Source organism: Mustelus asterias, chromosome 22 (genome assembly GCF_964213995.1).
Source record: "Mustelus asterias chromosome 22, sMusAst1.hap1.1, whole genome shotgun sequence".
NCBI lineage: Eukaryota > Metazoa > Chordata > Chondrichthyes > Carcharhiniformes > Triakidae > Mustelus > Mustelus asterias.
Genome location: NC_135822.1, coordinates 26,495,743 through 26,518,761, shown reverse-complemented (window position 1 = coordinate 26,518,761; position 23,019 = coordinate 26,495,743). Strand labels below are relative to the sequence as shown.

Genomic DNA, 23,019 nt, shown 5'->3' with positions numbered 1-23,019 from the left:
TGGTTAATCAAGGCCTGTAATGGTTACTCAGTGCCTGTAATGTTTAATCAGGGCCTGTAATGGTTAATCAGGGTCTGTAATAGTTCATCGGAGCCTGAAGATGCCCCATCCCCGTACTCTTCTGCCACTGGTTACCCCACAGTCCATCGCCATGACGCCGCTCCTCAATAGCTGGGAAGCAAATAGGTCCTTCATTATCCGATTGGACGGTTCCTGACTGTTGGTCAAACAGTAATTTCCCTGTCTCCATTATTGTCCATGACGAAAAGGCGAAAATGTCTCAGGAGGTCTGGGTTCAACTCCCGGCTTGGGGTACTGTCTGTGCGGAGTCTGCACGTTCTCCCCGTGTCTGCACGGGTTTCCTCCGGGTGCTCCGGTTTCCTCCCACACTCCAAAGAAGTGCGGGTTAGGTGGATTGGCCATGCTAAATTAACCCTTACATTCCCACGATGTGTGGGTTCGAGGGAAAATATGTGGGGTTATGGAGATAGGACCTGGGGTGGGATTGTTGTCGGAGCAGACTTGACGGGCCAAATGGCCTCCTTCTGCATTGTAGAGTTTCTATGATTCTATAAGTTTATTTTAAAAAGCATACACATAATGCCCCTGTGCTTTGCCTGATGGTTAACCCCAGCCGTTTCCACACGATTAACCTTCAATTCTGGGAGGCCCCAGGATCACCCTGGAGAGTTGGCGACCCTCCCCACTGGGCCTGGCCCCACCTTCACTCCAATGTTGACAGGTTTTTAAAAATTTATCTCGTGTGTTTTTTTTTTATAGATTTTACACGAGAGAAGAGCCTGGTGCGAAAATCACAACGTTGATCCATTGGTTTGGACCAATCAGAGGGTCATTAAGTGGGTGAGGGAGATCGATCTGAAGGTAGGTGACCCCAGCCTGGCCCACCCTAGAGGATTCAGAGCCCGAGTGGCTGGTGTAAGGGGTGGGGGGGGAGTGGGGGTGGGGGGGGGGGGGGGGGGGGGGGGGGGTGGGTGGGGGGGAGGGAGGGGGTGGAGGGGGGAGGGTGGGGGGGTGTATCGCTGAATCCGTCTGCACCACATTTAGTTCCTGCTATTTTGTGTTAACACCTCCCCGAGGATAAGGGGAGGGGAATGCCGGGGAATAGTTGCGATTTCCAACGACTTTGGCCCCCTTCCAATTTTCAGGCAGACTTGGGAGTCCTGCTGGCCACAAACCACCACAAACAGGCCCGAGCCACAGACCTCCGTGCCAATCGGGGGGGTGGGGAGTTGGGGTGGGGGGGGGGGTTGGTCAGGTGACATCACTGAGACCCGGATGCCATTTTTGACTCTGCCCATCCGGCCGTTCCTCCCACCGCCAATCCTGGGCAGTGCCAATGGGTCAATGCCAGCACCTGAGGATGAGCATTAGCACAGGACAGGGATTGGTGAGGCTGTGTCAGAAATGTGTGCGGGAGAGAGTAAGGAGGGTCCACGCCTCAGGGTGTGATCCCTCCTGAGAACCGCTGATGGGCCTCCGGTGCTAACCTAGCTTTTCCCTCGATGGGTGGTGACAGATCAGACTCGCATTTCCGGCCCCCGTTTTCAAGAAGCGGCATTTTATTGGTCGCTAAAAGATTTGGATGGCCTTGGTTGAGGGAGCAATGTTTGGTCAGGGGCATGCGGAGAATCCCTGGTCTCTTCCACAGAGTGCCGGGGCGATCTCCAACATCGACTGCTTGCAGAGCCCTCTAACGGTCATTGTCACGCTTGAAGGATGACATTTCTGACAGCGCAGTGCTCCTTAATGAGTCTGGCTAATGTGCTCCCGCTCTGGTGTGAACTCAGACACGCTGAAACTAAGCCGGCAGACATTGAGAAAGCAAACAGATGCCACATTCTAAATCTCTGCTGGCTCTGCCCTCCCACAGCCTGAGAGGATGTGCGGCTGCGAATTGGCAAGCTATCTCAGAGGCCTAACCCCTTTCCTCCAGCCTGCCTCTCCTCAGGAAATGGATGGCCCACACCTCCCCCACATATCACCCCTCCACCCCCTCCCCTGAGCAGCCTCTCTGGGTATTGACTTATCATCAGGGTGGCAGGAGCTGATATGTAGGCCTCAGGCTTTCTGTTGTCACAGTGCTCGCTGTGATTGGGGGAGGCAGTTGTCACGGGGCCCGCTGTGTCTGGGGGAGCAGTTGTCACGGTGCACGCTGTGTCTGGGGGGGAGGGGGGGCAGAGGGGACAGTTGTCACAGCGCACATTGTGTCTGGGGGGGGAGCGGCGGAGGGGGCAGTTGTCATGGCGCACGCTGTATCTGGGGGGGCAGTTGTCACAGTGCACACTGTGTCTGGGGAAGGGGGGGTGGGGAGGGGGCAGTTGTCATGGCGCACGCTGTGTCTGGGGGGGGCAGTTGTCACGGCGCTCGCTGTGTCTGGGGGGGGGGGGGGCAGTTGTCATGACGCTCACTGATCAAAGCCTGGGCCTTGTTTCTCTCCTATTCAGGAATACGCAGACAACCTCCTGAACAGCGGCATCCACGGAGCAGTGCTCGTCCTTGAGCCCACCTTTAACTCGGAAGCCATGGCAACGGCCCTCGGAATTCCCAGCAACAAGCACATTATCAGGCGGCATCTCTTTGAGGAGCTGAACCTAATCGTCAATCCCGCCAGGTAGGATTGGACAGTGTCAGGCTGCTAACCGGGGCGTCCAGTGGGGAGAGCAGGTGAAGCAGCAGATGTCGGTGGAATATCTGACTGAGTGTTTCATGCGGCTGTGCTCGCTGGCAGACTGTCCTACTTACTGGCTAAGTATATGGAGCGAGGCACACACAACCTCGTCTTCACAGTTAGCATCTGTGCATTTGTTCTCCCCTTGTTTATAATGTTTTAGGTCTCAATGCCTTCCCCCTTCCTGGGCACAGTAAGAAGTCTGACAACACCAGGTTAAAGTCCAATAGGTTTAATTGGAAACACAAGCTTTCGGAGCGCTGCTCCTTCATCAGGCGAGTGGAGAGGTAGGTTTCACAAATATAGACAAAGGCACAATTGCAAGATAATGGTTGGAATGTGAGTCTTTCCCTCTCTCCACTCGTACTGTCTGTACCTGAAAAGACTCGCATTCCAACTATTTATCTTGCAATTGAGCCTTTGTCTATATGTGCCGTGTTTGTGAAACCTACCTCTCCACTCACCTGATGAAGGAGTAGCGCTCCGAAAGCTCGTGTTTCCAATTAAACCTGTTGGACTTTAACCTGGTCTTGTGAGACTTCTGACTGGGCTCATCCCAGTCCAACACCAGCATCTCCACATCATTCCTCCTTCCTAAACAATTATTTTCCATTTCCTTCATCTACCAATTTTATATTTAAAAAAAGGAGGACATGTGTTTACATGACGCCGTTCACAAACACCGGACTTCTCACAGAGCTTTACAGACAGTGAAATGTTTCAGAAGTGTACTCAATGTTGTTATGTAGGAAACACAGCAGCCAATTTGTACACAGCAAGCTCCCACAAACAGCAGTGTGGTAATGACCCATTCAACCTATTTATTTGTCTCGCTGATTGAGGGAGAAAGGTTGGGCAAGACAACGGGGATATCTCTCCCCTCCATTTCTTCGAAATAGTGCCATAGGGTCTTCCCCAGGCGAGATCTCTCTCCTCGGTACTGCACTGCAGAGTAAAACCTTTTCTCTCCCATTTCCCTACATGGAAACATTCTCCGAGAGAGAGCGATACATCTGTTCCTCACCCACCCTGTTCTCCTGCCTCTCAAAATCAGGCCTCAAATATTTGAAAATTCCAACATTGAGGAAAACCTTGGAACAGCTACTCACGGATGTCCCCCTCCCATTTCCACTCGACCAGTGCCAAGGCTAGACTAACCCTAACACTAATGTCGGCTCACCACATATCACATGGGGATAAAAAGGGTGTTGGGGGTTAGATATGGCAATGGATTTCACTCTTCCAACTCCAGTTTCAGTCCAGCCTTGGCAGGCAATGCCCTCTGCCTCTGGTTCTGAGATTGAACAGCCACTGCACAAAAAGAATGTCCTTCCGTTTGTATAGAACTGGCAATCCTATTCAGGGAGAGCACACAGTGACAGGTGGGGTGGGTAAATGTGCAGCACGGTGGCACAGTGGTTAGCACTGCTGCCTCACAGCGCCAAGGATCCGGGTTCAATTCCGGCCTTGGGTCACTGTCTGTGTGGAAGTTCTCCCCGTGTCTGCGTGGGTTTCCTCTGGGTGCTCCAGCTTTCTCCTACACTCCAAAGGTGTGCGAGTTAGGGTTAATTAGTCATGTTAAATTGGCCCTCAGGGTGGGATTTTATGGCCTCGCTCGAGCGAGACCGGAAATTCCCGCCCAAGGTCAACGGACATTTTCATTATCCAGCCCCCGCCCCCTCCAATTCCATGGCGGGGGAGGCAGTAGGGTTCTGGTGCTAGTGTCCAAAGATGCGTAGGTTAGGGGGATTAGCAGGATAAATATATGGGATTACAGGGATAGGGTTTGCGTAGGATGCTCTGTCGGAGAGTCAGTGCAGACTCGCTGGGCCGAATGGCCTCCTTCTGCACTGTAGGGATTCTTTTCTAATGTGTCCTACCTGTGCGCAAAGGGGCACTCTGCTGAGGTTGAGGCGAAAGTGGGTTAAAATGGAGGGAGCTTTACTCTGTGTTTAGCTCGTGGTTTGCATGGCAGACAAGTCCCACAGTGGGACAAGCTGCCAGAGGAAAGAATCACAGCCCCATCTCCTGGACTCTTCAAGATTCACCTCTAGATTACCTCTATTTGTAATGTTTTTTTCCATTAGCAGGCCTGCCAGCAGGTCATGTCTGGGTAACTGGTGCGAACATATAAATGTTGGCAGATTATAGATGTTGCTCTGTGATGCTGACACACCCCAAAGCCCAAGGTTCCCAGCACTCATCAAAGGGAAGAACAACACTTTAAAATATTGTGTACAAAATAAAGGCTCGCATTTATATAGCGCTGTTCACGAAGACCAGACTTTACAGCCAATGAAGCAGTTTTTTAGTGTAGTCACTGATCTGTTGTAGGAAATACAGCAGCCAGTTTCCACACAGCAAGCTCCCACAAACAGCAATTGATAATGATAAACATTGAGATAATCTTCATTATGTATGCTTGGCTGAGGGGCCACATGCTTATAAAAGGATTATTATGAATGAGTTTGTTTGCTTGCTCAGGTGCAGCTAACTTTTGATTTTACTTTATGGATATCTGAGTGAGGTTGTAATAAGTCTTTTTGCTCTGATCTCTTTTTTCAATGTCTCGATGTTTATTTCCACCAGGTTAAGAGATGTGATGTGCTTAAAGCTTCTGTTATTGATACCTTGACAGCCCGTTTGATTGACATGTTTATGGGGTTGTAGGAAGTCCAGATTTTTCAAAGAATAATGAATGGGTGCTTTTTTTTCGAAGCAGTTTCACACATGTGATTGTTACTATAAGTTTCATTGTTTCTGTACAGAGTGTACACTGGGTGAATGAGCACGGAAGGGTCAGCGGTTTGCATGGAAGATATTAAGGGCCCATGGGGTTGGATAGGGGGAATCTGTTTGCACGGCATGGGAGGCTTGGTTAAGACCTTTTGAAGTTACCTTTCAAAAGATCCCTGAATCAAGACTACGGCTCCCAACTTCTCTGAAGTACATGACCTGTGAGTCATGGAGATATTGGAGGCTCCACTTAATTGCGGGGTGGGGGATTGTGGACACAATGGAGCAGGCCAGCGTGGAAGACCAGGGTACGGGGTCGCTTCTTGTACCCTTATCCTCGGCCAGCAAAAATTGGGAGTCAGTGGCAATAGGAGTGTGAATCCCAGAATCAGGACCCGCTCCCCCCCCCCCCCACACACCCCCCCACCCCCCCACCCCCCCCCCCCCCCCCCCCCCCATTTTTAAATGGCTACAAAGTCATTTCAATTTCATGAAAGTTCAACCCTATATGACAGATTTAATGTCCACTGAACTTTGGGCGGCACGGTGGCACAGTGGTTAGCACTGCTGCCTCACAGCGCCAGGGACCCGGGTTCCATTCCGGCCTTGGGTCACTGTCTGTGTGGAGTTTGCACATTCTCCTCGTGTCTGCTTGGGTTTCCTCGAGTGCTCCGGTTTCCTCCCACAGTCCAAAGATGTGCTGGTTAGGTTGATTGGTCATGCTAAATTGTCCCTTAGTTAGGGGGATTAACAAGATAAATACGTGGAGGTTACGAGGATAGGGTCTGGGTAAGATACTCTTTCAGAGAGTCAGTGCAGAGTTGATGGGCCAAATTGCCTCCTTCTGCACTGGAGGGATTCAATGACTCTGTGACACGGAAACCACATATGGGGCTGGGTTTTCCACACTCCGTGTTTCACCGCAGCAGAGATCTCCGCCATTACCCAGCAGCAGGATTTTGCGATCCCGCTGCTGTCAACGGGTTTTCCCATTGATCGCACTTTCCATCGCCGAGGAACCAGCAGCGGGGTTTCACCATCAGCGGGACTGGAAAATCCCACCAATGAGAATGGCTGGAAGATTTCAGCCGGAGCTTTGGCAGAGTCAGACACACACAGCCCCCGAGAACAGGTGTTTAAAAAACTTAAAGGTTTACAGCTTCATATATAAAAGTAGAACCAAAAATCAGAATCTAAAGCAGGATCAGAATTACTGTTTGATGTGCTCTGGAGTAAATGTCAGCATTCCTTTGTTACCTCGACACTCCACTATTCCGATGCTTTCCAGCGCAGAATCTTACTTTGCACCTTCCATAACATTCAGGTGATCAGAACTCTTGTTTCCTGTATCCTAACCCACACCAAGTCCCACTCACCCATCACCCCAGTGCTCATCGACCTACACCAGCTCCCAGGGTCAGCAATGCCTCGGTTTAAAGTTCATATTCCTGTGTTTAAACCCCTCCATATCACCTCACCCCAGCCATTCCGTGTAACTCTCCCCTAGCCCCAATATCCCTTCGAGGTCTCTGCCCTCTTCCAATCATAGAATCCCTACAGTGCAGAAGGAGGCCGTTCGGCCTATTGAGTCCACACTGACTCTCCGACAGAGCATCCCATCCAAACCCTATCCCCGTATCCCCACATATTTACTTCACTAATCCCCTTAACCTACACATCTTTAGACACTAAGGGGCAATTGAGCACGGCCAATCAACCTAACCCGCACATCTTTGGAGCGTGGGAGGAAACCGGAGCACCCGGAGGAAACCCACGCAGACACGGGGAGAACATGCAGACTCCACACAGACAGTGACCCAAGGCCAGAATTGAACCTGGGTCCCTGGCGCTGTGAGGCAGCAGTGCTAACCACTGTGCCACTGTGCCACCCCAGGCCTTTTTGTTTTGAGCATTGCCAGTTTTCATCACTCCAACTTTGATGTTCTTGCCGTCAGTTTCCCAGGCCCTAAGCTCTGGCATTCCTTCCCGAAACCTCTCCACCTCTCCGCCTCTTTAAGGTGCTCCCTAAAACCTTTGATCACCTGATTATCTCCTTGAGTGATGCAGTGTCAATTTGTGTCTGAAATGCTCCAGTGAAGACCCTCGGAAATTCCTCTATGTCAAAGGCAGCTAGAAATACAAGTTTCATTGTTGTAATTGGCTGTGAATTGTGGTTTCTGTGCCTCAGTAGTCACGATGGTTCAGAGTTTTCCCGTCTTGTCTGCCACAGGAATTGTAGCGGGCAGAATACAGACCAAGGCCCGTTGACGTGGAGTGGGATTTTCTGGTTTTGGGGCGAACGCAGCTGGAGAATCCTGCCCGATATCTCTGCCAGGCCGAGCAATGTGCACTTACCCAGTGCCAAGCATCTCGGGTTAAGCAAAGAACAGGATCGATGTAAACTAAAACATTCCTTGCCCTGCTCCCTCTGTGTCCTCCTGTCAGCAGTGTGGCTGGCAGTTCAGTGCTAATCGGTGCTGAATTGTGGACAGTTTAGTGCCAGGAGCCTGTTGCGAAGTAGATTAGGGGCTGGGCTATGTGTGTCCTGATTCTGTCGAACGGTAGAGAGCCTGGGTATTAATGGCACATTGGCTACAAACGTAGGCCTCACGTTGCACTGGAAAGCCTGCTGACTTCCAGGCACCGCAGAAGCTCAGGGTCACTGCCTAATAGCTTCAACCCTCGGGGCCTCAACTGCCTGAGAGGATTGTTCATTTAACTCTCCCCTGCAGCTGTGCAAAAGGCCCAGTGACAGCTTATTTTACAGTCAGCCAGTGTGGAAGAGAGTGTAACCCAGTTCAGTTGTCCGGAGTAACGCTACTACAATCTCCCCAACACTAGGCACAGAAATATTTCCATAGTTTTTGGCTCCATCACCCGCTCTACACAGATCCGGTGTGGAGCCGAGTGTATCAATTGCTCATGGGGTTCGGGAGTTCTGTTCCGCCTTTACAGGGGGGCTAACATTCGCATTAATCTAGTGCCCTACACATGCTTACAATGCACATTCCCTGCTGACAATTTATCATTGAGCTATATATATTGTATGATTTCAAATCCAGATTAATGGGCAGAGGGGGAACCACATTTTAGCACCCTTTGTGAAAACATGGGTGTTTGTGATCCTGAAGCCACACCTTGACCTGCCTGATCCAAGTAATAGTTGCTACTTTGGATGATGATCATGTGTGTAGTCCAGACAACTGCCCATTATTCAGCTCAAAAATCCACTATAACCCAGAGGAGGGTAAATATTCAAGGTATATGAGGGTGAATGAGGGTATATTTGACAACTGAACTTCATTGTAGATGAGTGTGAAGTGGTACATTTTGGTAGGAAGAATACAGAGGCCAAACACACCTTGGAAAATAAGTGTCTAAAAAGGGGCAGAGGGACAAAGACATCTGGAGATACGGATACACAGGCCACTTTAAACTGTGACCATGATGTATTGAAAATTACTTTGTGCATTTTGTCCACGTGAGGCTACCATACACACATGTACCAGCAGAGGGAGTCTGCTAGGGAGGAGATAATAAAGTTGAGCAGCTTATGCAATCCTAATGCTAAACGTCTCTGGCTAAAACTGTTCCTGCCCCAAAATCTTCACAATGATGAAGGTTAGTGAGGTGATAAAAGAAGCAAAATGCCAGTTCACACCTGGAGAGATAGAATTGAAAAACAGAGATGGACACAGAACTGGCTTGTTCGGAATGGAGATCTGTGGCTAGGGGTGTTCCACAAGGATCAGTGCTGGGACCTCTGTTGTTTGTAGTATATATAAGCGATCTGGAGGAAAATGTAAGGGATCTGATTAGTAAGTTTGCGGATGACGCAAAGATTTGGTGGAGTTACTGATAGTGCCGGGGATTGTCAGAGGATACAAAAGGATATAGACAGATTGGAGACATGGGCACAGGAATGGCAGATGGAGTTTAATCCGGACAACTGCAAGGTGATGCATTTTGGAGGATCAAATTTAGGTGTGAATTATACTGTAAGTGGCAGAACCCTTAGGAACATTAAGGGATCTGGGCGTGCAGGTCCACAGTTCCCTAAAAGTGGCAACTCAGGTGGCCAAGGTGTTTAAGAAGGCATATGGAATGCTTGCCTTCAACAGCCGGGGCATTGAGTACAAGAGTTGGGAAGTGATGTTGCAGCTATATAAAACCTTGGTTAGGCCACATCTGGAATATTGCGTACAGTTCTTGTCACCACACTACCAGAAGGACGTGGAAGCTTTGGCGTGAATGCAAAGAAGGTTCGTCAGGATGTTGGATTATGAAGAGATTGAATAAACTGGGATTGTTTTCACTGGAAAAACGGAGGCCGAGGGGAGACCTGATAGAGGTCTACACAATTATGAAAGGTATAAACAGGATGGATAGTCAGAGGCTTTTTCCTAGAGTGGAAGTGTCAGTTACAAGGGGGCACAGGTTCAAGGTGAGAGGGGGAAAGTTTAAGGGAGATGTGCTGAGGAAGTTTTTCATGCAGAGAGTGGTGGGTGCCTGGAACGTGCTGCCAGAGGAGGTGGTGGAAGCAGGCACATTCGCAACATTTAAGAGGCACCTGGATGGGTGCATGAATAGGGGGGGAATAGAGGGATAGGGACCGAGTAAGGACAGAAGGTTTTTTTTTGGTTTAATTAGGGCATCATGATCGGCACAGGCTTGGAGGGCCGGAGGGCCTGTTCCTGTGCTGTACTGTTCTTTGTTCTTTCGGAGTTATTATAGGAACTTGTTTAGTCCACACATGAGCGATTCTGATCTCCCGATGATGAGACGATACAGAGGCACTGGAGAAAGTACAAACTAGATTTACCAGAACTGTGGGGTTATATCAATCAGGAAAGATTGAACATGCTGTGATTTCTTTTGAGAAGGAGAAGACTGAGAGATGAATTGATAGAGTATTTTTAGGAATATGAAAGAGTTTGATAGGGACAGGCAGAGACGATGTTTCCACTTGTAGCTGAGGGCAAAACCAGGGACAATAAATATAAAGGCCATGAATCTTCTGAAATGGGACTAAGTACCCACGCCGGTGGATAACGGGAGTGTTTCCCGTCGGCCTCTGTCAAGTGGGATTCACCCACCCACATGCTAGTCAGACTAGAAACAGCAGGATACATAGAATGAATACATGGCTGAAAGGATGGTGTGAGGGGAAGGGTTTCAGATTCCTAGGACATTGGGATCGGTTCTGGGGGAGGTGGGACCTGTACAAACTGGATGGGTTACACTTGGGCAGGATCAGGACTGATATCCTTGGTGGTGGGGGGGTACTTGTTAGAGTGGTTGGGGAGGGTTTAAACGAATATGGCAGGAGGATGGGAACCTTTGCAAGGATTCAGAGCACGGGGAATTAAGAATAAGTGGAAGAGACAGGAAGGAGAATAAGGAAAGTGATAGGCAGAGAAATCAAGGGCTAGCGTCAGATAAGGACCGAGTAAAAAATAGTAGGAATGGGAAAAGAAATGTTAAAAGTGCCCACCTTACGGTTTTGTACCTGAATGCTTGGAGCATTCGAAACAAAATGGATGAATTAGTTGCACAGATAGATGTAAAGGGGTCTGGTATAGTTGGCATTACGGAGACGTGGCTCCATGGTAAACAGGGATGGGAACTAAACATTGAGGGCTATTCAGTGTTTAGGAAGGACAGACAGAAAGGAAAAGATGGTGGAGTTGCATTGTTGATTAAAGATGATATTGAGAAAAGATATTAGCATCGATGATGTGGAATCTGTATGGATCGAGTTAAGAAACAACAAGGGGAAAAAAACATTAGTGGGGGTGGTATAGAGACCCCCAAACTGGAGTGGTAATGTTGGGAAAAGCATTAGACAGGAAATCAGAGATGCATGTGTTAAAGGAACATCTGTGATTATGGGCGACTTTTAATCTGCATATAGATTGGGAGAATCAAATTTGTCACAGTACACTAGAGGAGGAATTTCTGGAGTGCATACGGGATGGTTTTCTGGAGCAATACGTTGAGGAACCAACAAGGGAGGAGGCCATCTTGGACTGGGTGTTGCGCAAGGAGAAAGGATTAGTTGGCAATTTAATTGTGAGAAAACCCTTGGGGATGAGTGACCATAATATGGTAGAATTCTTTGTCAAGGTGGATAATGATGTAGTTGATTCTGAGACCAGGGTCCTGAATCTCAGTAAAAGTAACTATGATGGTATGAGGCATGAATTGGCTATGGTGGACTGGGAAACATTACTGAAAGGAAAGACAGTGGACAGGCAATGGCAGGCATTTAAAGAACGAATAGATGAACTCCAGAAGTTGTTTATTCCAGTTTGGCGCAAGAGTGCCAATTGTGGCCAAGATGTGGAGATGCCGGCGTTGGACTGGGGTAAACACAGTAAGAAGTTTAACAACACCAGGTTAAAGTCCAACAGGTTTATTTGGTAGCAAAAGCCACACAGCTCGAAAGCTTGTGTGGCTTTTGCTACCAAATAAACCTGTTGGACTTTAACCTGGTGTTGTTAAACTTCTAATTGTGGCCAAACCATGGCTTACAAGGGAAATTAGAGAGAGTATCCAATTCAAGAAAGAAGCATACAAATTGGCAAGAAAAAGCAATAGGCCTGAGAATTGGGAGCAGTTTAAAATTCAGCAAAGGAGGACCAAGGATTGATTAAGAAGGGAAAAATACAGTATGAAAGAAAGATGGCGGGGAACATAAAAACTGACTGTGAAAGTTTCTATAGATATGTAAAGAGAAAAAGATTGACAAAAACAAACGTAGGCCCCTTGCAGTCAGAAACGGGAGAATTCGTAATGGGGAATAAAGAAATGGCTGAGGAATTAAATTTGTACTTTGCTTCAGTCTTCACAAAGGAAGACATGGATAATGTACCAGAAGTGCTGAGAGAAACATGTTTTAGTGAGGAGCTGAAGGGAATCAGCATGAGTAGAGAAATGGTTTTGGGGAAATTGATGGGATTGAAGGTGGATGAATCTCCAGCTCCTGATAATCTTCATCCCAGAGTACTTAAGGAAGTGGCCCTGGAAATAGTAGATCCATTGGTGGTTATTTTCCAAAATTCTTTGGACTCTGGAATAGTTCCTACTGATTGGAGGGTAGCTAATGTAAACCCGCTATTCAAAAAGGGAGGTAGAGAGAAAACAGGGAATTATAGACCAGTGAGCCTAATGTCGGTACTGGGGAAGTTGCTAAGAGTCCATTATCAAGGATTTCATAACTCGGCATTTGGAAGGCAGTGGAATCATCAGACAAAGTCAGCATGGATTTACAAAAGGGAAATCATGCTTGACGAATCTATTGGAATTCTTTGAGGGGGCTGTACCTATCTGTGTGCCCCCTGAGCGGGTGGAGGGGTTGGGGTCAGTTCTCCAGGACCCGTTGGTCCAGAGCTGTTGTAAACACCGCTGTGATGTCATGTCAGTGGAGTGGGGGTGGGGGCGGGGGGGTAGTTCTTATCGTGGGGGTATAATACAACGGGGAAGCTCCACTAAGGAGATGTTAGTGTACGGTAACGGAGTATCTGACCTTTCATTGGTTGGGGGGGGGGGACAATTTGAATGGGAAATCCCACCGGCGTAAAAGCCGCTTGGGGACTCCCATCGGATTCTCCGCCCTCACAAGCTTTCCCACCCGGCAGCAAAGGGGGCGGAGAATCCAGGCCGTAGAGTCAGGCCTTAACTCCAAGGCGTGAGATTTACGGGAAGTTAGAAAAGCATATGTCAGGGAAAGGGATAGAAGAATATGTTGATGGAGCAGGATGAGGCTCAGGTGGAGCATAAATACAGGCACCGGCATCTCGGGCTGAATGGCCAGTTTCTGTGGCTGGAAACGCTTTGGAATAGCCAGTGTGATAAATCTGCACAGGAACCTTTAATAAAACAATTCTACCATTTCACAAATGGATTATCTGTAATTCACATTAAAAGACTCAATTCCCAATATTACAATCCTGATGAAAGCAAGTTTAAACATTAATGAAAATTGGAACACTTTTCATTCACTGCACATTCTCGCTGCCCAAGTGCTTGTTTCAGATTGATGTAATATGGGCGGCACGGTGGCACAGTGGTTAGCACTGCTGCCTCACAGCACCAGGGGTCCAGGTTCAATTCCAGCCTCGGGTCAGTGTCTGTGTGGAGTTTGCACGTTCTCCCCGTTTCTGCGTGGGTTTCCTCCAGGTGCTCCAGTTTCCTCCCACACTCCAAAGATGTGCGGGTTAGGTGGATTGGCCAAGCTTGACAGAGCATGTGCCATCTAACTAATTATTCCAGTTCTACAGCAAACTGTCTTTAAAGGGAAAATGTGGAAGGCAGAAGAGTTTTCTTAGTCGTTACTTACCCTGATGTGGAGCCAGGGCGAGGAGGGATGGATCCAGTGGCCTTTCCCCATCCCAATTGTTCCGACTGACTCTGCAAAGCTTTCTAATTGAATACTGTGAGTGTTGCAGTCAGCTTGTTACCTTACTTTGCGGAAAAGAATGTTGGGGTGAATTTTCCCATTCTGCCCGCCGCGGGAATCATAGTGGGTGAGGGGCGGACCATGGAAAGGTCCATTGACCTCGGGCAGGATTTTCCGGTTTTAGGAAGAGCATGGCCTGAAATTCCCGCCTGTTGTCTGGAATTGGCCCCAGCGTGGAGGTGTGCGTACCTTGTTATATATTTAAAAGGGTTGCAGATTACTTTAAGAGCTGATCACATGATTTGACGGTGATGTTATTAGGGTGTTTGCAGAGGCTGTTGCTTTACTTTCAGTTGGACTATGAAAAGGGGTCGAACAAATTTGCATTATTTTCATTGGAGCGTTGGTGGATGAGGGGGAACCTGATAGAGGTTTACAAGATTATGACAGGCTTGGATAGAGTGGATAGTCAGAGTCTTTTTTCCCAGGGTTGAAGAGTCAATTATTGGGGGCATAGGTTGAAAGTGAGAGGGGCAAAGTTTAAAAGAGATGTAAGGGGCAAGTTTTTCACACAGAGGGAGGTGAATGCGTGGAACACGCTGCCGGAGGAGGTGGTGGAAGTAAATTCTATAACAACGTTCAAGAGGGATCTGGATAGATACATGAATAGGCAGAGAATAGAGGGATATGTAGAGACAAGAAAATATTAGATTAGACTAAAGGTTGCCACTCAAGTGGATAGAGCTGTGAAGAAGGCCTATAATGTGTTAGCTTTTATTAACAGGGGGTTGGAGTTTAACAGCTGTGGGGTTATGCTGCAACTGTACAGGACCTTGGTGAGACCACATTTGGAATATTGTGTGCAGTTCTGGTCACCTCACTATAAGAAGGATGTGGAAGCGCTGGAAAGAGTGCAGAGGAGATTTACCAGGATGCTGCCTGGTTTGGAGGATAGGTCTTATGAGGAAAGGTTGAGGGAGCTAGGGCTGTTCTCTCTGGAGCGGAGGAGGCTGAGGGGAGACTTAATAGAGGTTTATAAAATGATGAAGGGGATAGATAGAGTGAACGTTCAAAGACTATTTCCTCGGGTGGATGGAGCTATTACACGGGGGCATAACTATAAGGTTCATGCTGGGAGATATAGGAAGGATATCAGAGGTAGGTTCTTTACGCAGAGAGTGGTCGGGGTGTGGAATGGACTGCCTGCAGTGATAGTGGAGTCAGACACTTTAGGAACATTTAAGCGGTTATTGGATAGGCACATGGAGCACACCAGGATGATAGGGAGTGGGATAGCTTGATTTTGGTTTCAGATAAAGCTCGGCACAACATCGTGGGCCGAAGGGCCTGTTCTGTGCTGTACTGTTCTATGTTCTAGAGGCATCTGTGTTGGCACAGGCTTGATGGGCTGAAGGGCCTGTTCCTGTGCTGTACTGTTCTTTGTTCTTTGTTGTGTACACAGTGCAGCGCAGAGAACATCTCTTTCAATAAAACCTATTGTGCGTTAGCTTGAATTTACGTGTGCAAACAAAGTCTTTTCTTTCTGGGTAAAACCCACAACCCCGAACATAGTTAGGACATTGCATACCTAATGTCCATTGATACAGCCTGACCAGTAGCAGGCTGTGTAACACAGCAGAACCGCAGAGCGTGAACTGAGACAAGATAACAAAACGTCTCAGAATATATGTCAAGGAATGGGATTGGACTTTAAAGCAGTCTGTTGTTCACTCGGAGTACATCCAGCGGGAGTGAAGGGGAATGGAGACAGACACAGATAAATTGGACCATTTACGAGTGCATAAACCCTCTGTGGCTGCAGCCTCAAAATTGATTTGATGTTTTTTTTTGGGTCTATAAAGTTTGACATTGTGCCAGTGATAAAGTACAAAGGGCTTCAGAACTAATTAAATCTACTTTTATGCTGTGCAGCCGCCTGGACTTTACAAATTAGTTATCAATCAAAGTCAACTTTCAGCTCAGCAGAAGCAAGTTGGGGATATCTGGCACAGATAGAGGGAGTAGGGGTGGGTTGTGGGGCCTGCCTGATCAAGAGGGAACCAGTAGCTATTTGGTTGGCAATGTGTGTGAGCTGTATGGGAATGTATTCAAGGGGCGGCTGGATATAGCACTTGGGGCGAATGGGATCAAAGGTTATGGGGAGAAAGCAGGATGAGGCTATTGAGTTGGATGATCAGCCATGATGGTGATGAATGGCAGAGCAGGTTCGAAGGGCCGAATGGCCTCCTCCTGCTCCTATCTTCTATGTTTCTATGAATGGGTGCACTGCCTGCTACTCCTCACCATTGGCCAGATTTCAAGTTTAACTTTTAAGTTTATGTTTATTTATTAGTGTCACAAGTAGGCTTACATTAACACTGCAACGAAGTTACTGTGAAAATCCCCTAGTCGCCACACTCCGGCGCCTGTTTGGGTACACTGAGGGAAAGTTTAGCATGGCCAATGAACCTAATCAGCACGTCTTTCAGGCTGTGGGAGGAAACCGGAGCACCCGGAGGAAACCCACGCAGACACGGGGAGAATGTGCACACTCTACAGACAGTGACCCAAGCCGGGAATCGAACCCGGATCCCTGGCGCTCTGAGGCAGCAGTGCTAACCACTGTGCCACCGTGCCGCATCATATGGTGATATCCATACAGACCATGTGACAGCATTTCGGAAGATCAGTCACGGCTGGATGATGCTGACTGAAATCAGCCTGGGCTTGGCCCCTCAGTGTGTCCGGGGATCCTGACCACAGCATACCGCAGGCAGTGTCTCTCACAAGAGCAGGAATTTCCATCCACAACATCGAACAATGGGATCCCGTCCCTACACAGCATCAGGAAGGAGGGAGCGGGCTTGAGGGAAATGGATGGCAGTGATAGGGGGATTGGGGAGGCGAAAGGCAACGGAAAAATGGATAACGGATTGGGAAAAGGAGAACAAAACTGAGAAGAAAAGGGACGGAAACTGTTGGAATAATACCTCGGAAGTGGGGTACGAAGCGAAACTTGGCATTAACCAAGAGAAAGAGATCGGGAGAATGGCAAACAGAACAAGAGGTTATGTATCTGGGCAGGATAAGGGTGAGGGGGAAGAAGGCCAGGCTGAAAGGGGAAAGGTCAAAGAAAAGATTAGGCGGCAGAGATTGTTTGATCCTGGATGGTGGGGGATCTGAGTTTAAATGAGTTCATCAGAGGGAGTGAAATCCTAGAATCAGGATGTGGAGATGCCGGTGTTGGACTGGGATGGACAAGAGAGGTCACAGGACATCAGGTTATAGTGCAACAGGTTTATTTGAAATCACAAGCTTTCGGAGCACTGCTCCTTCGTCAGGTGAAGTCGTAGAATCATAGAATCACTAATGTGCAGGAGAAGGCCATTCAGCCCATCGAGTCTGCACCGACAACAATCCCACCCAGGCCCTATCCCCGTAACCCTAAGTATTTACTCTGCTAATCCCCCTGACACCAAGAGGCAATCTAGCATGGCCAATCAACCTAACTCGCACATCTTTGGACTGTGGGAGGAAACCGGAGCACCCGGAGGAAACCCACGCAGACACGGAGAGAATGTGCAGACTCCGCACAGACAGTGACCCAAGCTGGGAATTGAACTCAGATCCCTGGCGCTGTGAGGCAGCAGTGCTAACCCACTGTGCCGCCATGTCAGCGGGTTGGGGGCGTGGTGGGGGAGGTAGAGTAACAATTTGGACACTGTTGGCGGAAATGAGAAGCCGTGGTGGAACAGGAGGACGTGTCTGGGTGCTGTACTTTCTGAACAATTGCAGCTTTCAGTTTGAACAACGGCAAGAATCCAACTCCTCCTGATCTATTTTCTGTCCATACACCAGGTGGGGGAATAGATTTCCAGGAAAAGAATTTAACAGTAAAAACTTCAATTATTACCCAGGGGCCTTTCAGGTAAAGTGTTGGTTCTGTGTACCAGGGAGTGCTGTTCCTGCAAAGGCACGGGGCATTTGTGGTGTTTTAATTGCTGTTGAAGTTCTGAACTCGTTCAGTAAGATGGCTTTATCGCCCTGAGTGTTCTACACTCTCACTGGAAACAGAAGGTGTTTAATTACCACTGCACTGCAGGTAAAAGCTCCAATGAGAGCCAGACTCAGCGTCAGAGAGACCAGGTTACTCTACTTTACAACTCCCGAGGAACTTCTGGAACAATGCTGCCACACAGTGGCACCATCACTTCAGAAAACATTTCCTGCTGCCTTGATCTACAGCGCACTGAGAAACGGCAGGGAATAGAGGGGGAGAAATAAACCCCAGTTTTTTATTTATCAATGTCACAAGTAGGCTTACATTAACACTGCAATGAAGTTACTGTGTAAATCCCCTAGTCACCACACTCCGGCGCCTGTTCGGGTTACACTGAGGGAGAATTTAGCACGGCCAACGCACCCTAACCAGCACGTCTTTCGGACTGTGGGAGGAAACCGGAGCACCCGGAGGAAACCCATGCAGAGACGGGGAGAATGTGCAGACTCGGCACAGACAGTGACCCAAGCCGGGAATCGAACCCGGGTCCCCGGCGCTGTGAGGCAGCAGTGCTAACCACTGTGCCGCCCTTTCCATGAGCCTGCATTGCCCCTGAGGTTTACTCCTCAGTGAGCTATACAAGAACGCAAAAAGATTGAAGCAGGAATAGGCCGTTTATCCCCTCAAGCCGGCTCCTATAGGATCATAGCTGATTTGATTGTGATCTCAACTCTGCTTTCCTGTCTGCTTTCCTCGCTGGTGGAAAATCATATCTAACTCAACCCTGAACCTATTCAGCTAATAGCTGATATAAAAAGAATTATTCCCACGTCAAAGTTATTTTCTTTGTTCCCCGTAGGGAGTTTGTGAGTCCCAGGGCTGTCTGTCTCAGTCGCTTTGTGTTTTTCTCTCAGTTCTGTGCTGGTCCTTTCTGAATAAGACCAGAAGGTATCGGAGAAGACCAGCACGCAGCAGCTAAGGTGCTGAAAGTGGGGCAACATAAATTGTTTCCCGCAACCACTCCGCCACAACCAGAAAAAGATTCACACCTCTTCATCGCTGACAACCGGCATGACTTCACTGACCCGATAATGAGGCTGACTGGCCCGGCCATAAAGGTGGCACAGTGGTTAGCACTGCTTCCCCACACTGGACCTGGGTCCGATTCCAGGCTTGGGTCACTGTCTATGCGGAGTCTGCACGTTCTCCCCGTGTCTGTGTGGGTTTCCTCCGGTTTCCTCCCACAGTCTGAAAGACGTGCTGGTTAGGGTGCATTGGCCGTGCTAAATTCTCCCTCAGTGTACCCGAACAGGCGCCGGAGTGTGGCGACTAGGGGATTTTCACAGTAACTTCACTGCAGTGTTAATATAAGCCGACTTGTGACACTAATAAGTAAACTTAAACTTATAAGACAAAGGAGCAGATTTAGGCCATTCGGCCCATCGAGTCTGCTCTGCCATTCGATCACGGCTGATAAGTTTCTCAACCCCATTCTCCCGTCTTTCCCCATAACCTTTGACCCCCTCACCAATCAAGAACCTATCTATCTCTGTCTTAAATACACTCAACGACCTAGCTTCCACAGCCTTCTGTGGCAATGAATTCCACACATTCACCACCCTCTGGCTGAAGAAATTCTTCTCATCTCTGGTCCAAAGGGTCGTCCCTTGATTCTGAGGCTGTATCCTCGGGTCCTAGTTGTGGTAAACCACTGTTAGCTTCTTGCCTGTGTGTGTGTGTGACATGCCTGGACATGCCCCTGCCGGCCCTGCCTGGGACTCCTCTCCCCCTGGTCCAGGTATAAAGGTGACTGCTCCCCACCCCCTGCCTCAGTCTCTGGACCAGTTCATCGGCATGGGTGTGCTCCAAGTCTTTTGCTAATAAAAGCCTATTTGTTCTTGCATACAAACTAGTCTTTGCTTGATTGATAGTGCATCAATTTTATTAGCAAAAGTTTTGGGATGGAGCAGATACTAAAACCCGATAGACTCGAATTGGATCCGCAAGCTGCAGGAGCCTCTAACAGCTTCGACTGAGGCTGTATCCTCGGGTCCTAGTCTCTCCTGCTAATGGGAACATCTTCTCCACATCCACTCTACCCAGGCCTTTCATTATTCTGTAAGTTTCAATGAGATCCCCTCCTCATCCTTCTAAACTCCATCAAGTAGAGAGCCGGAATCCTCAGACGCTCCAAAGGGCATTCATTGTGTGACCACAGGGTGAGAACATCACCGCAGGATTTTTATCAGCTTCAAGTTGTCAATGGCTCTGGCTGACATCACAACGATTAACTGAGTTTATATATTGGCAGAGTTTTTGGAGATTTGTTCCAGCAGCACAGTGAGCTCAGACTTCCTTAATCCAGTCCTTGGCACACGGCAGGAATTGGTGGCATGCCGAGGCTTTTATTTTTGGAAAGCCAAAAGAAAAACAAGGATTATTTGGGCAGTGAGGGTGGGAAATAGTTTTTTTTTAATTTATTAGTGTCACAAGTAAGGCTTACATTAACACTGTAATGAAGATACTGGGAAAATCCCCTAGTCGTCTCACTCTGGCGCCTGTTTGGGTACACTGAGGGAGAATTTAGCATGGCCAATGCACGTAACCAGCATGTCTTTTCGGACTGTGGGAGGAATCCGGAGCACCCAGAGAAAACCCACGCAGACACGGGGAGAACGTGCAGACTCCACACAGTGACCCAAGTGGGAATCGAACCAGAGTCCCTGGCGCAGTGAGGCAGCAGAACTAACCACCATGCGTGTTTGCAAGACTTTGCAATGATGTGAATTGAGTGAGCGCCACGGTGCGGGGGTGTGGGGGATCATGGGGTGTGGGATATAGTGAGGGATGGTGGCGGGTCAGATTGGGGGGTGGGGGAAGTGTGGGGAGAGAGGGGGATGAGATGGGGAGTGTGTGTGGGGGATGGGTGTGGGTGTGTGTGTGTGGGGGGGGGTGTGGGGGTGCATGTCGGGGTGTGTGGAGAGTGGGGATGGGGTTTGTGTGGGATGGGAGTAAAGGGGATGTGTGTGTGGGAGGTGGGGAGTGTGGGGTTGGGGTGTGCGTGGGAGTTGGGGGGGTTGGTGGGAGTGTGGGGCATGGGGTGGGGGTGTGTGTGGGTGGGGTGTGTATAAGGGGTGGGGGTGTGTGGGGATGGGGATTTGGTGGGAGTGTGGGGCATGGGGTGGGGGTGTGTGTGGGGGGTGTGTGTGGGGTGTGTGTGGGTGGGGTGTGTGGGTGTGTGTGGGGATGGGGATTTGGTGGGAGTGTGGGGCATGGGGTGGGGGTGTGTGTGTGGGTGTGTGTGTGTGGGTGGGGTGTGTGTAGGGGGTGGGGTGTGTGGGTGTGTGTGGGGATGGGGATTTGGTGGGAGTGTGGGGCATGGGGTGGGGGTGTGTGTGGGGTGTGTGTAGGGGGTGGGGGTGGGGTGTGTGTGGGGATTTGGTGGGAGTGTGGGGCATGGGGTGGGGGTGTGTGAGGGGGGATAGGGGTGGGTGGGGATAGGTGGATGGGTGTTGGGTTCGGGGTTGGATGGATATATTCCTGGAGGTTCCGTCACATGACCTCTTGCCATCAGCACCAAGTGAGTCAAACAACCTTCCCCATTTTCCAATATCTTTATAATTAATGAAGAAAGACATTCAAAAGAACCTTTAAAAACATTGTCTTTAATGCCGCGTTTTTCCTTGGCGAATCACTGCGGGAGGTTAATCTTTAATTCCAGGAGACCCCTGGCCATTCTCGGAGAGTTAATAACCAGGTTGGCTTCAGCGCCCCTATTGCCGTCACTCTCTGGCGCTGAGGGATTGCCCGCATTGATGATACGGTGAGGGACAGTACAGTGAGGGCAGCCTCTATTATAAAGATATTGGAGTGCGAGTGTGGGGAAGGCTTGTCTCCTCATCACCACATTCTGAATCCCCTCACTATCAGAAAGAGCTGTTCTTAAAACTGAGTCAAAAAAATGTTTTAAGAGGCGCGATGCACTTACTCAAATCCCAGTCGGAATGAAAACAGGACTGAGACACATTTATGGATTTCTACACAACGTCCTGAACTCAGCAGGAGGCATTTAGCCGCAGAGTGCTCCCTGGTGGGTTAGGCAATGGTCTCTGGGACTCTTCCTCAAAGGACAGGGGAAGCAGAGTCTTTGAATATTTCTAAGGCAGAACTGGATAGATTCTTAATTAACGAGGGGGTGAAAGGTTATCAGGGGTCGTCAGGAATGTGAGGTTGAAGTTACAGTCAGATCAGCCATGACCTTATTGAGTGGTGGGGCAGGTTCGAGGGGCCGAATTTGTACGATTGTCTGCCTTGCTTTTCCCTTCAGTACTCAGTGTCCCTTCAGTAATGACTGAGATGGTGCGGTTGGTAGAATGATTGATAGAATGGGTCATCTCTCTGGATGGAGAGTAGAAGAATGAGAGTTGATCTCACTGAAACATGTAAATTCCGAACAACACAGCAACAGGAGAATGCTGGAAAAACTCAGCAGGTCTGACAGCATCTGTGGAGAGAGAAGAGAGCCAACGTTTCGAGTCTGGATGGCCCTTTGTCAGAGCTGAATCCTAATGAGGTTTGCCGGGGTAAATGCTACAAGGCTATCTCCTGTGGTTGGACAGTCTCAAATTAGGAGAAATCGTTTCAGGACCATTTACGGACTGAGATGAGAAGATATTTCTTCAATCAGAGAGTCATGAATCTTCTGAATTCTCTACTTCAGAGAGGCTCACTCGTATTCAGTAGATAAATCGATAGATGTTTGGACTGTGGGAGAATCGAGGGGCAAAGGGATCAAGCAGAGGAAGGTCAAAGTTAAATGGTAAGTTTTAAGGGGCGTCTGGACAAATACATGAATAGGATGGGAATAGAGGGATATGGTCCCCGGAAGGGTAGGGGGTTTAGTTCAGTCGGGCAACATGGTCGGTGCAGGCTTGGAGGGCCGAAGGGCCTGTTCCTGTGCTTTGTTCTTTGGTAGAACAGGCTCGGGAGACTTGTATGGCCTCCCCCTGCTCCTATTCCTTCTGTCCTTGTGACCCTGCATTTACTTTAGAAAATATACAGTCCTCACTTATCATTGGAGCTGCTTTGAATATCTCCTGATGTGGAGATGCTGGCGTTGGACTGGGGTGAACACAGTAAGAGTTTTAACAACACCAGGTTAAAGTCCAACAGGCTTATTTGGTAGCAAATGCC

General features: G+C 48.8%; 1 protein-coding gene across 1 annotated transcript in view; it reads left to right on the top strand.

Annotated features, from left to right (window-relative positions):
• LOC144510264 (kazrin-like) overlaps positions 1 to 23,019 on the top strand; it is a 139,087-nt gene that overhangs the window by 96,854 nt on the left and 19,214 nt on the right. Inside the window, exons 10-11 of the mRNA XM_078239759.1 lie at positions 781 to 882; positions 2,466 to 2,632. Of these exons, the coding sequence (XP_078095885.1) occupies positions 781 to 882; positions 2,466 to 2,632 (269 nt within the window). The remainder of the gene's footprint in view (positions 1 to 780; positions 883 to 2,465; positions 2,633 to 23,019) is intronic.